At 55.6% G+C, this 12,322-nt stretch overlaps 1 protein-coding gene across 1 annotated transcript; it reads right to left on the reverse strand.

Moving 5' to 3' along the window:
* Positions 1-8,118: 8,118 nt before the first annotated feature.
* LOC139354688 (fibrous sheath CABYR-binding protein-like) lies at positions 8,119-9,501 on the reverse strand. Its single transcript, XM_070998930.1, has one exon. It carries the CDS (start codon positions 9,499-9,501, stop codon positions 8,119-8,121), a length of 1,383 nt encoding a protein of 460 aa, XP_070855031.1.
* Positions 9,502-12,322: the final 2,821 nt, after the last annotated feature.

The raw sequence follows: 12,322 nt of genomic DNA on the forward strand, positions 1-12,322 counted from the left end.
GGCTGGCATCTCCTCATTTGCGTCGCCTCCAGTGGGTTCGAGGAACGCCTCCAGGGCTGGCATCTCTTCATCTGCGTCGCCTCCAGTGGGTTCGAGGAACGTCTCCAGTGCTAGCATCTCCTCATCTGCTTCGCCTCCAGTAGGTACGTGGAACGCCTCCAGCCAGGCTCGGGTGGCTCGCCGCAGTTGCCTACGGCTGGCTTGCTGCGCTGATGGGTGTAGGGTGGTGAGGTACACACGCGTACCCACGGTTGCTCCTCACCACCGTCTCTCTCGGAGTATGTAGGGCTTTCGCGCTAGAGCTCCTCCCGGACCCGGGTCTTAAGTGTGCTTTCGTTCCCGGTGCTGCTCGTGCCGGAATCGACCGTGCTCTCCAGGCTGCTTAACTCCCACTCACCCGCGCTCTCCTCTCCGGAAGAGGCTGGTGTCGGCGGAGCGGTTGGACAGTTGTCCTCGTCGTCGGTGGTGACGATGCCTTCCGGGGTCGGGTTGGTCAGTTCGCTAGGCGTATTGGTCGTCTCGCTTGGCGTGTTGGTGTCCGCCTCGTCGTCGCCCTTCTCCCAAGGGTACTCCAGCAAGACGCCATTCGGGCTCAGGGCTTCCTCCGCGACCACCGTACCAGGCGTCTCCAGCCCCCATAGGCGGCTTCCGTGGCCTCGGATCCGGTGCAGGGACCGATGGCCTCCTCCACGCACTTGATCATGTGCCAACAATCAGGGGAATTCCCCGTCGTCAGATCTGTGAAAAGACAATGGATTAGTTTTGGGTTTTCCACAGTGGTCATGATGGACTAAAACGGGTCAACTAGTGGTTAGTTTTCCGGAGGGTTAGTTTGTGAAGCTGGAGTTCTTCCCCCTTAGGGGAGTGAGGACGTTGGGAAGGCGCACCTCCCATCAAGTCGCCCTTACTGACTCCGCGTTGGCTCCTTTCTCATTGGCCTGTCTCGTAAATTGTTTGTAGCTTACGCTACGGTATCCACAGGATCTTCGTGGACATCGTGCTTCTGTTGTGTTAATTCCTGGGTCCCTCTGGGATAGGTTGGTTTCAGGTCGGCCAGTGCTGCGGTTCTGCGTTGTCTTCCGTGGAGTTGCTGAAGTCGTACTATTGAGGGCACGATAAACTTGACGACTTTGTATGGCCCTTCGTATTTGGGCGTGAGCTTGGCGGGGAAGTTGTCCACTGCCTTGGACAAGTGATGTCGTCTGAGAAATACCAAAAATCCTAATGAGGGTTTCCATGCGCGGCGGATGAGATCTTAATGTCTCCTCTGTTCTTGTGAAGCTCTCTGCGTATTATCCTGTACTGCCTTAAACACGTCTCGAATCATTTCTGCCTTGTCAAGGAGCGATCGAGCGGCGTTTGTGTCTCCTGGCGTGACTTCATCGTACAGGGCCCCTGGGAGGCGTGGCTCCATGCCGTGAACGATGAAGGCTGGGCTGAACCCAGTAGAGCCTGAAACGCTGCTGCTTATACCCAGATTTAGTTCTGGCAAGAGCTCGTCAGGTCGTATGCTTCTCTTCGATGTATTGGGCGACAATAGTGTTAATGGTTATATTTGCCCTCTCAGTCGGATTCTGCTGCGGAGTAAAGGGCGCGGTATATTGGATCTCCATTCCGGCTTGTTTGCAGAAAGCCTTGAAGGACCGAATTGTAAATTGGGTCCCGTTGTCACAAACGAAAACGCGAGGAACCCCGAAGTGGTTCAAAATCCTCTCTCGAAAGGATTTCTCGAGATGGGCTGAGGTCGCTTTTCTCAAAGGGACCAACTCTACCCATCTCGAAAACGCGTCGAAGAATACCAGTAACACCGCGGGAGTTGGATCGCGGAAGGGGCCCAATAAAATCTGCTCAGATCGTGTCAAAGGGCTCACTTATCTGTCTGGTTTACATTTTACCGGCCGTCTTGTTCTGGCTTACCTTATACCGCTGACACGTATCGCACCTACGGACGTATCTAGCTACATCGCGGAAGAATCCTGGACAGTAGTAACGCTGGGCAACCCGTGTGGTTGCCTTTCTAATCGCGAGATGCCCCGCCGTCGGCTGGTCATGGCACTCCAACAGCACCCGCGGTCGGTGTTCCTTGGCCACATACAGCTTCCATGGCACGGATTCCTCATCGTCGGGCCGTGATCCTCTATGTCGATATAACTGCTCGTTCTCGTAAACGTTGTCCGGGAAATCTTCTGGTTTTTCCTGTACTAGTTTTAGCATCCGCTGGTACCAAGTGTTCTCGGGGGCGTCTTCCTGAATCCTGTGTATTACATCTAAAGGCTATTGGGAGGCAGCACCGGCGACTATGTTTTGGTCTCCGCGTCCGGATTGGACGTCAAACTGATACTGTTGCAGTTCTAACGCCCAGCGCGCTAGTGGGGCTATCGATTGAGTTAAGCCACTTCAGCGCGAGGTGGTCTGCTATTACCTCAAATCGATACCCTTCCAAATAACAACGTAACTTCTTGATGGCCCACACAATGATGGCCCGAATAATTCTCTTCAGCGGCGAAGAGACGTCGGCTAGCTAATGCGATGACGCTCGCGTTGTGGCTGCTGTTGTCGTTCGGGCTGCTGTTGCGGTGGTGGCTGCTCGAGTTGTTCCGGTTGCTGCTGCGGTGGTGGCTGCTCGCGTTGTTGCTGCTGTCGTCGTTCAGGCTGCTGCAGCGGTGGTAACTGCTCGAACCTTGGCGTGAGTTTTCTTGCTGGCGTCCACTGCGGTGATCCCTCATACCGCAGTGGGGGTGGGATTTCAGGCACCCACCGCGGAGGTGAGGGCGCCCAGTCTTCTGCCACTTCTGGTGGCGGGATGCAGGGCTCGGGCGCATATCTCGTTGTGGGTGGGTTCTCCCACAGTTGCTGCTCCTCCTCCTCGGCCGTCCGCAGTTGGGCCTGTCACTCCGGCGACTCCTCCATCTCCTTCAACCGGCGCTGCTCGCTCCGCCGTCGCGCCTCGGACTTCCGGCGGTACTCCAACGTAGCCGCTGCCACAGACTCGGCATGGCTACCGGGAGCCTGCTGGTCCTGGGGCGGCTCCTCGCTGGCCCATTCGACCTACGCCGCGCCAGTCGGGATGCGGCCGTCGGCCCGGTTGACGGCTCCGTCGCTGTCGGATCTGATGACGGCTCGGGAACGCCCCGCCCGGAGAACCGACGCGAGGTTCGGGTAGGTCGTGCTGTCGACCATCCTTGCCCCGGGCTGGATCCTCCGGACGGCTGGTGGGCAGCCATCATTTTGCGCGCTTCGCTCCTCGTCACACGTGTGCTCATGATGCTTGTCGGTTTTGTTAATTTGAAGCCTGGGCTCCCTTCAACGACACCCCGGTTCCGAGCCTTCCTCTTTGCTCAATCCCGCTATTTCCTCCGGCCTCTCCTTTTTCCTACCCAGATCTACGGTACAACTCTCTGATCTTCCGTCTTCCCCCTTCTTTCGGCAGACTGTTGATTGATCTTTCCTCCAATCAGTCCCAATCGAGTCTTTGGAGGCTCTGGTTTGCTCCCTTTGTGTTCTTGTCGTTCTCCTGATGTCCTTTACGTAATTCATTGCACCTTTGTAGTTGCCTTGTAGTACCCTTAGAAATTCCTTGGGTTTATCTTATCCTAGTAGCTATTTCTAGTATCCTTGGCGAGTCCCTGGAGTTATCCTTGGAGTCACATCGTAGTATCCCTTTCGAATCCTTAAAGGTATCCTTGGAGTGTGTTCGTAGTATCCTTTGAGAATCCTTGGAGATATCATTGGACTCTTTTCGTAGTATCCTCTAAGAATCCTTGGAGATATCCTTGCACCTCTTTTTTTTGTAGTATCCTTTTGGTATCCTTGGAGATATCCTTGGACTCTTTTCGTAGTATCCGTTGAGAATCCTTGGAGATATCCTTGGACTCTTTTCGTATAATCCTTTGAGAATCCTTGGAGATATCCTTGGACTTTTTTCGTTGTATCCTTCGAGGATCCTTGGAGATATCCTTGGACTTTTTTCGTTGTATCCTTTGAGTCCTTGGAGATGACCTTGGACTTTCAATGTTGTTTTTCGTATGTTGCGTCCGCTTGTTGTAGCCGCTCGCTTATGTTTTCCGTTTTTTGTTGTTTCAGCTCGCTTACGTGGATGGTCCGCTCTTTCTTTGTGCTTATGTGTGGTATTTTGCAGATTACTGGTGACGCAAATTCCATGACTTGGTAAGGTCCGTCGTATCTTGGGTCCAATTTTGCTGCGAGCCCCTCGGCCGCTTTCGATAAGTGGTGTTTTTTGGCCCACACGACATCACCCACCGTTGGCGATTTCTCTGAGTTTGTTGGCCTTCTCCGGGGTCTCAGTCGGTCGTCCGGTCCATACGGTCTCTCTGTCGTATAGGGCGCTCGGTAGTCTTGGTTCTCTGCCTTGGGTAACGAACGATGGTGTGTAACCTGTGGATTCTGAAACGCTCGTGTTAACTGCCACCATGATTTCCGGCCCTTTTTCGCCCCAGTTTCTTTGGTTATGCCCTGCGAACTGCGCTATTATTGTCTTCTTCGTCCTACTTGCTGTCTCAGTCGGGTTCTCCTATCAGGTTTATGGAGCTGTGAACTGTTCCTTGGTTCCCATTTCGGCCAGGAAACTCTTGAAAATTTTGATGGCAAACTGTACTCCGTTATCCGTTATGATTATTTTCGGGACCCCATAACTCGCGATTATGCGTTCTTTAAAAGCTTTCTTAAGGGATTCGGCCGCCGCCCTTCGCAGCAGCACCAACTCAGTCCACTTGGAGAACCGGCCTATCAATACCACCAGCATTTCGTTGCTGAGGTCCGCACATACCGTCCGCACATACCGTAGCCCATGGTTCCTCTGGCACCTGCGTCAGCATTTTCCCAGCCATTTCCATCTGATTCGGCTTGAATCTCATGCATGTCTCGCATCCTCGCACGTGGGCTCCGGCGTCTCTGTGCATTCCTGGCCAGTAATACCGAGCTGCCAGACGTGCTGTTGTCTTTCGGCTTTGAGTCGTGGTTCTTCTTCCTCACCGTTTCTCGTAGAGCTTTCGGGACGCACATCTTCCATGTTGCGACGTCCTCGCCCGCTCTAAGAGGTATGTTCCTGTACAGGGTATTACCCTCCATCACGTAGTCCGAATACTTTTGCGGCTGGGTCCTTATCTTTTCGCGCATTTCCAGAATAAAGCTGCATGCTGCAGAAGCTTCCGCCGCCGACATCTCCTTGATCCCTCAAAGCGCTTCCGGTAGTGGCTGCCTTGACAAAGCGTCTGCCACCACTTTGAGTTGCCCTTTCCTGTGCGCTATTTCGAAGTCGTACTGCTGCACATCCAGGGCCCATCTGGCGATCCTCCCTGAAGGGCTCTCTATGCTGTTGAGCCACTTCAGCGCCATGTGGTCTGTTACAACTGTAAGTGGTAACCTTGCAGATCCGGCTTGAGCATTCGGATCACCCAGACGATTGCCAAGCATTCCATCTCGGTCGTTGAGTAATTCTTCTAAGCGCCGTTGAGCGTTAAGCTTGAGTAAGAGATTTTCGCGTCGTTCAGTTTCCTGGGTCAAGATTGCCCCGATGCCGTAGTCGCTCACGTCAGTTTGCAAGATGAATGGTTTGTCGAAATCCGGTGTAACGAACTGATTTTTGTATGTCTGCTCGCTACGAGATTCGTGCGGCTAGCTCAGAAGATTGTGCGTTCGTCCCACCAAATTTATATGACGTGATTGCCCGTAGATCAGTGAGAAAACAAAGTGTTCAACGGGTAACAGTGGGATTTATTCTCGTGGTATTGGTACAGCGGGTGTGTGGCTATGCTGGTTTCTGTGTCTCCTTGTTCTGGTTCCGCCGGCTGCTGGTGCTCCTCCTTCTGGCTTCTCGACGCGTTGACTCGTCCTCCTCTGGATCCTGGGTCTCGGGACGCTCGTAGTGGCCGCCTCTGCTTGCTTGCCGACGCGTTGCCTCGGGGTCGCTTGTTGCGCCTTAGACCCGCAGAGAATTCGGCCTTGTGGGCTTAGGGAAGCGTCACCGTTCTCAGACTAGGGTGAACAAGCCTTGCTCTCCAGGCTGACGCCTTTCGAGGCAATACTGTCCCTTGCTCTGTCCCGGACGGTCCCGCTAGGTTCAGTCAAGACTGCCTAGCGGTTCACTTCGCTTTACGCCTAGCGCAGACGAACGTTCCACCCGGCTTCACCCTAATGCGTGACGTCCGCGACGCTCCTGCGCTCCCCAATGAGCTCCGCGCGGCGATGGTAACGTGGCTGCCGGAAATGTCTGCTGGCGTCGCTGTCGATGTCCTCTGCGCTGTCTTCTGGCTAGTATCTCGTTGTTCTGGCGCTCGGGGAGCTGTGCGGTCGCTGCTCGGGAACTTCGCCGGTAATCGCAGGGCTCTCCAGGCTGACGCCTTTCGAAACCACAAATCGATCTACCGCTCGTCCGTCACGCCAGGTCCTGCTTGGTCGGGCAAGGTACGCTGGGTCGCAGACAATTTTCCTCCCCAAACTGACGGCTCTTCGTCGTAGGACTCTTTTGCTTGTCTCTGACAGACCCGCCGGGCGACTCGCCAGGGTGTGGTCGTGACAAAGTTAGAAAACAAACGCCTTGACTTAGCCGCGTGATGCCTTTCAGAACTCAGCCACCTGTGTCTCAATTCGGAGATTCCTGATGTCCTAATCCCGAACGTCTCGACGTGGCGATCTTGCTCCTTCTATGCTTCCCACGGCGCTGCTTCCGACGACTCGCTTGGTTGTAGCTCCCTTGTAGATTACTTGTTTGACTGATTGCTCACTTGGTACTTTGACTGATCTTGAAGGCTTGACTCCTCTTGATCGACTGATCCCGCTGCCAGCGCTCTGCGGCCTTATATAGGGCCTCCAAGCACCGTTATTTCCCTTTTGCGCACGGCCCGCTGGATCTCTCCACTCTGGGTCCAAAGTCCGTGCCTCCTGGATGACCCACTTGTCCTTTATGTACCGCTTCCAATAGATGTTCTGCCCACTGCTGCCGTTCCGCTGATTCCCGTGCCGCTTGTGGCACGCCTGTGTGCCGCTCCACTGCCGAGATGTGGCACTTCCTCTCCCGGTCCAAAGTTCACGGGAGAGTCCAAAGTCCAGTGGAGTTCTGTTATCCTCTTCTGCATACGGCACTCTTGCTCTGCCCGCGAAGTCTCCATTCTCTCTCGATCTCCATCCTTGGTCTCCAATCTCTCTCGCTCTCCTTCATTGGTCTCCAAACTCTCTCGCTCTCCATCCTTGGTCTCCAATCTCTCTCGCTCTCCTTCATTGGTCTCCAAACTCTCTCGCTCTCCTTCGTTGGTCTCCAAACTCTCTCGTTCTCCCCGCCGCGCCGTTACTACGCGAATTCGCCGCGTATCTGGTAAGCGGCCGGCCACCTGCTGCTGCTTCTATTTGTGGGGAGTTATTCAACTCCTCACATTCCCCCCTTACTTCGGGAAACATTTAAGACTGGTTCCTACTCTCCGGCGTTTCCTTGCTTATCCTAGCCTTTGAGTCCTTGTGATTCCCGCGGCGCTCCCTCGTTGCTCCCTCGATGCTCCCTCGACGCTCTTAGTTCCCTTGAGTTTCTACAGCGGGGGTCATCCTCCTCGTAGCAACTTTAAATCTCCCGCGCCGATATTTCCTGTGTTCCCACTGGGACGGTGCGGCGTTGCCACCTGCTCGTTTGCGATATTTCCACCTTGGCCGATATTTCCATTGTCGTGTGCCCATCGATCGCACTATCGTCCAGTGCCAATCGATCGCCTATCGAGGCGCCCCCTTCCCTGGCTCGTGGTGATTTTGCAATTTTTCATTGGTAAGTTCCTTTTACATTTCCTCTACTCCTTCTCATCTTATCCTTCTCTCTCCTTTCGTCCTCTCTCGCCCTTCACTCGTCCTCTATCGGCTGCATCGGACTCCATTTTGGCAGCTCTCGAGAGCGGGTGCGGAGAGGACTTCGCATTCACTTTGCAACCGGGACAGCAGGTAAGTAATTGGCGTTCATTTCTTCATCCTGGACTAAGACCATTCGACTTACAGGTTGCTGGAGTGGCCTTTGCATGCCCCGTTCTTCTTCCAGCCACCCCAATCAAACTCTGGGCCCCGTACCCCTTCTCTTGTTGTTTTGGAAAACCCTTGTGTTGTTTTGTGATTTTTTTTTTTTATTTATTGTGCGAAAACCCGGATGCCCGCGACTCCGAGCCTCACCCGGTATCTCCTCCCGCCATCGCAGACCAGGACGCACCGCCTGCCGCCCTTCCGCCGTGCCGTCGCGACCGCGGGTGCTTCCTCAATGCCCGCCGGCCACTCGCTCCTGGCGACCTCGCGCCAACCGCCTTCCTCCGGCGCCGATACCTGCCGCATGAACTGCGGCCGCGGGCGCGTTGATCCGGGCGTCGAACTTTGTCGTTGGAGTGGAGCCCTTTGGGTGGCCGCTGGCTCGGGCCACACCCATGGTCCTTTCTCCGGTGACTCCGCCTCCCCCGTCGTTGCCGTCGTCGCCGGTGTTGGCGGGCCCGTGCTTGGTGTCGGCGGGACCCATGCATCCTGTCGGCTCCTCGTCCGGGGGTCTCGAGGGTTCACCTTCGGTGCCCCTTCCTCCCATATCCTGGGCACCTCCGTCGTCGGTCCTGTCGCGGGCCCCTCGGGCCACGTCCACGTCACCGTCTGCTGCCGCCACCGCATACCCTCGGCCTCGAACGCCCGTGTGCTGTGGCTCACGTGCGCGGCCGGCACCTCCGTCCGCACCACCGACGGCTCGTCCGCCCTTGCCTGGTGGACGTCCTCCTCCTCCGGTTGCGGCATCGGCTGCGCGGTCGACTCCTCGCTCGGTGTCTGCTCCTCAGGTCGTCGTGGCTCCGCGTATCGCGGCGTGGGTGGCCGGGCCGGCCTCCACGGCGGCGTGGCCAACGGTGCTCCATCGTCGCCGTCCGTGAGCCACTCCCCCTCGTAGCGGGGAGTGGGTGGCACCTCGGGTAACCACCGCGGAGGGGATGGCGCGCGTGGTTCGTCCTCGACCTCGTCCCTCGGGCTGCGTTCCTCGGCCGCGTATCTGGGGGTGAGTGGCACCTCCCACGCGTCCTCCACCTGTGCCTCCCACAGCCGCCGCTCTTCTTCTTCCGCCTCTCGCAAGCGGGCATGCCACCGCGCCGCCGCCGCCTCGTGGTCCTGCCGCAGCCGCGCCTGTCTTCTCGCCTCCTCCTCCGTCGACCGTTGCTGCTCCTCGTCCGACGGCTCCCGGTCTCGGAACCGCTTCCGAGACTCCTCGGTGGCCCGACAGACCGCCTCCGAGTGGCTCCTCGGGAGTTCCTCTCCTCCGACGTCCGTCGTCCCGCGCGGTATGCGACCGCCCGCCGCCGCCTTCCGGAGTCGCCACTCTCTCTCCTCGACAGCGGGATCGCCGATCACCTCCACGTCGCTGTCGTCGCTCACCGTGGGTTCCGGTGCGGAGTCCTCGCCTCGAGTCCGCTCCAGGGCCCGCCGCGGAGCTCGGGTAGGCCGGGTCTCCGACCATCCTTGCCCCGGGCGAGGTTCCTGGAGGGCCGCCATCCTCCTGCGTGTTTCGGCTCTGGTGACGCGTGTGCTCATGATGATGTTCTGAATTTTAGTGCTCGACCGTCGCCAGGCTCCCCATACATGAAACCTCGGTTGCGCGCCTTCCTTTTGCCCGATACCGTTATGTCCTTTCTTTGGGCGCTCGCTCTCTTACGGTACAGCTCTCTTTGCTGTACCGTCTTCCCCCTTTCTTCGTAAACCACATGTTGTATTCCCTCAGATCACCGTGGCCCTCTGGATGCTGCGGTGCGTTGTACCTCCCGGTTCCGTAATTGACTTGATCACCTTTGGTGAGTATTCTTGGAAGTTGTCCTTGGGCCTACACCTTGCTTCGGGGCGTTCCTTGTTGGTATCCTTGGTGTCCTTGGGTTATTATTGGGGTATCCTTGAGGTGTCTTTCGAGTCCTATTGGGGTATCCTTAGGTATCCTTGGGGATCGTTGGGCCATCACTAGTGTATCCTTTGGGTGTCCTTTGGGTACACTTAGAGGTATTGTTGGGGCGTCCTTCGGGTATAGTTTGGGAACACTTAGGGTATCCTTCGGGTATAGTTTGGGCACACTTAGGGTATCCTTCGGGTGTCCTTTGGGTATCCTTTAGAGGTGTTGTTGGGGTGTTCTTTGGGTATATTTCGGTCACACTTAGGGTATCCTTCGGGGTCCTTTGGGTACGTGATGTGCTTTCGCTACTGTTTTGTCGACCTTGACCGTTTCCTTCCCGCTTGGCCTAAACCCGGATGACTCTGGCAACTGCCCGACGCTGAATCCTGATGCCTTGTGGTTGGATCCCCATCCATCCTTATCCACGTCCTTCTGACCTATCCTTGTAATTGTCCTTTCTGCGTGGCGTGTGGATGACTCTCGCTTAGGCCTGACGCTGAATCCTGATGCCTCGCGGTTGGATCCCCATCCATCCTTATCCACGTCCTTGTGACCTATCCTTGTAATTGTCCTTTCTGCGTGGCGTGTGGATGACTCTCGCTTAGGCCTGACGCTGAATCCTGATGCCTCGCGGTTGGATCCTCATTCATCCTTATCCATGTCCTTGTGACCTATCCTTGTAATTGTCCTTTCTGCGTGGCGTGTGGATGACTCTCGCTTAGGCCTGACGCTGAATCCTGATGCCTCGCGGTTGGATCCTCATTTATCCTTATCCATGTCCTTGTGACTTATCCTTGTAATTGTCCTTTCTGCGTGGCGTGTGGATGACTCTCGCTTAGGCCTGACGCTGAATCCTGATGCCTTGTAGACTGGATCAACGTGAACTCCTTATCCATGTCCTTGCGACCTATCCTTATGGTTGATCTTTCTGCGTGGCTTGTGGATGACTCTCGCTTAGGCCTGACGCATAATCCTGTAGCCTCGCAGTCTGGATCGACGTGAAATCCTTATCCATGTCCTTGCGACCTATCCTTATGGTTGATCTTTCTGCGTGGCTTGTGGATGACTCTCGCTTAGGCCTGACGCATAATCCTGTAGCCTCGCAGTCTGGATCAACGTGAAATCCTTCTCCATGTCCTTGTGCTACGCTGACTGTCCTTTCCGTGTGGCGTATTGGTGACTCTCGCTTCGGCCTGACGCCTAATCCTGTCGCCTCGTACCTGACGTTTCTGCCGTCTGCTCGTTTTGTTGTTGCTTGAGCTCGCCAACGTGAACTGTCCTTTCTTTTTTTGACTGTGTGTGGCGAATTTTGCAGATCACTGGAGAGACGAAATCTACCACCTGGTAAGGGCCATCGTACCTCGGGGCTAGTTTTGCGGCGAATCCTTCGGCCGCTTTGGACAGGTGATGTTCCTTGGCCCACACTATGTCGCCCACCGCTGGTGACCTCCTTCTCAGATTGTAGTGTCTGGCTTGGTCCTGGGACGCCTTTTCCATATTTCGCCGCACGATCTCGAATACCTCTTTTAGTTTGTTGGCATTTTCCTCAGGGGTCTCCGTAGCTCGTCCCGTGCCTAGGGTTTCCTTATCATATAGGCTGCTGGGTAGACGTGGTTCCCTTCCCTGGGTAAGAAACGCCGGTGTATGGCCAGTGGATTCCGATGTGCTCGTGTTCACTGCTAGCATAATCTCCGGCCACTTCTCGTCCCAGTTTCTCTGGTCCTGCCCTGCGAACTGGGCAATCATGGTCTTGACCGTTCTGTTTGCTCGTTCGGTTGGATTCTCTTGTGGTGTGTATGGCGCGGTGAATTGTTGACTGATACCCATCTCAGCCAGGAAATTTTTAAATATGCGGCTTGCAAACTGTACTCCATTGTCCGTTATGACCACCTTCGGGACCCCGTACCTTGCGATTATGCGCTCCCTAAATGCCTTTTTGAGCGACTCTGCCGTCGCACTGCGTAGGGGCACCAGTTCCGTCCATTTCGAAAACCTGTCTATCATGACCAGCAGCATTTGATTCCCGTGCTTAGATCTTGGTAGGGGTCCAACGAAGTCTGCACATACCGTGGCCCATGGTTCCTCCGGCACTTGGGTCAACATCTTCCCAGCCGCCTGCATCTGATTGGGCTTAAACCGCATGCAAATCTCGCATTTTCGTACGTGGGCTCGGGCGTCTCTATGCATACCTGGCCAGTAGTATCGGGCTGCCAACCGTGCAATTGTCCTTCGGCTTCCTACGTGTCCCGCGGACGGTGCGTCGTGGTTTTCCCTCAACACTGTTTCTCGTAGTGACTTCGGGACGCACATCTTCCATGACGCGACGTCTTCACTGCCTGCTCGGTGAGGTATGTTTCTGTACAGTGTCTCACCATCCATAACATAGTCCGGGTACTTCTGCGGTTGGGTCCTTATCTTTTCGCCCATGTCCTTGAT

This window comes from Drosophila suzukii, unplaced genomic scaffold, assembly GCF_043229965.1.
Source record: "Drosophila suzukii unplaced genomic scaffold, CBGP_Dsuzu_IsoJpt1.0 scf_13, whole genome shotgun sequence".
NCBI lineage: Eukaryota > Metazoa > Arthropoda > Insecta > Diptera > Drosophilidae > Drosophila > Drosophila suzukii.

Excerpts from the sequence above, each read along its gene's own strand:
- LOC139354688 (XM_070998930.1), bottom strand. The coding sequence starts at position 9,501 with ATGGCGGCCCTCCAGGAACCTCGCCCGGGGCAAGGATGGTCGGAGACC.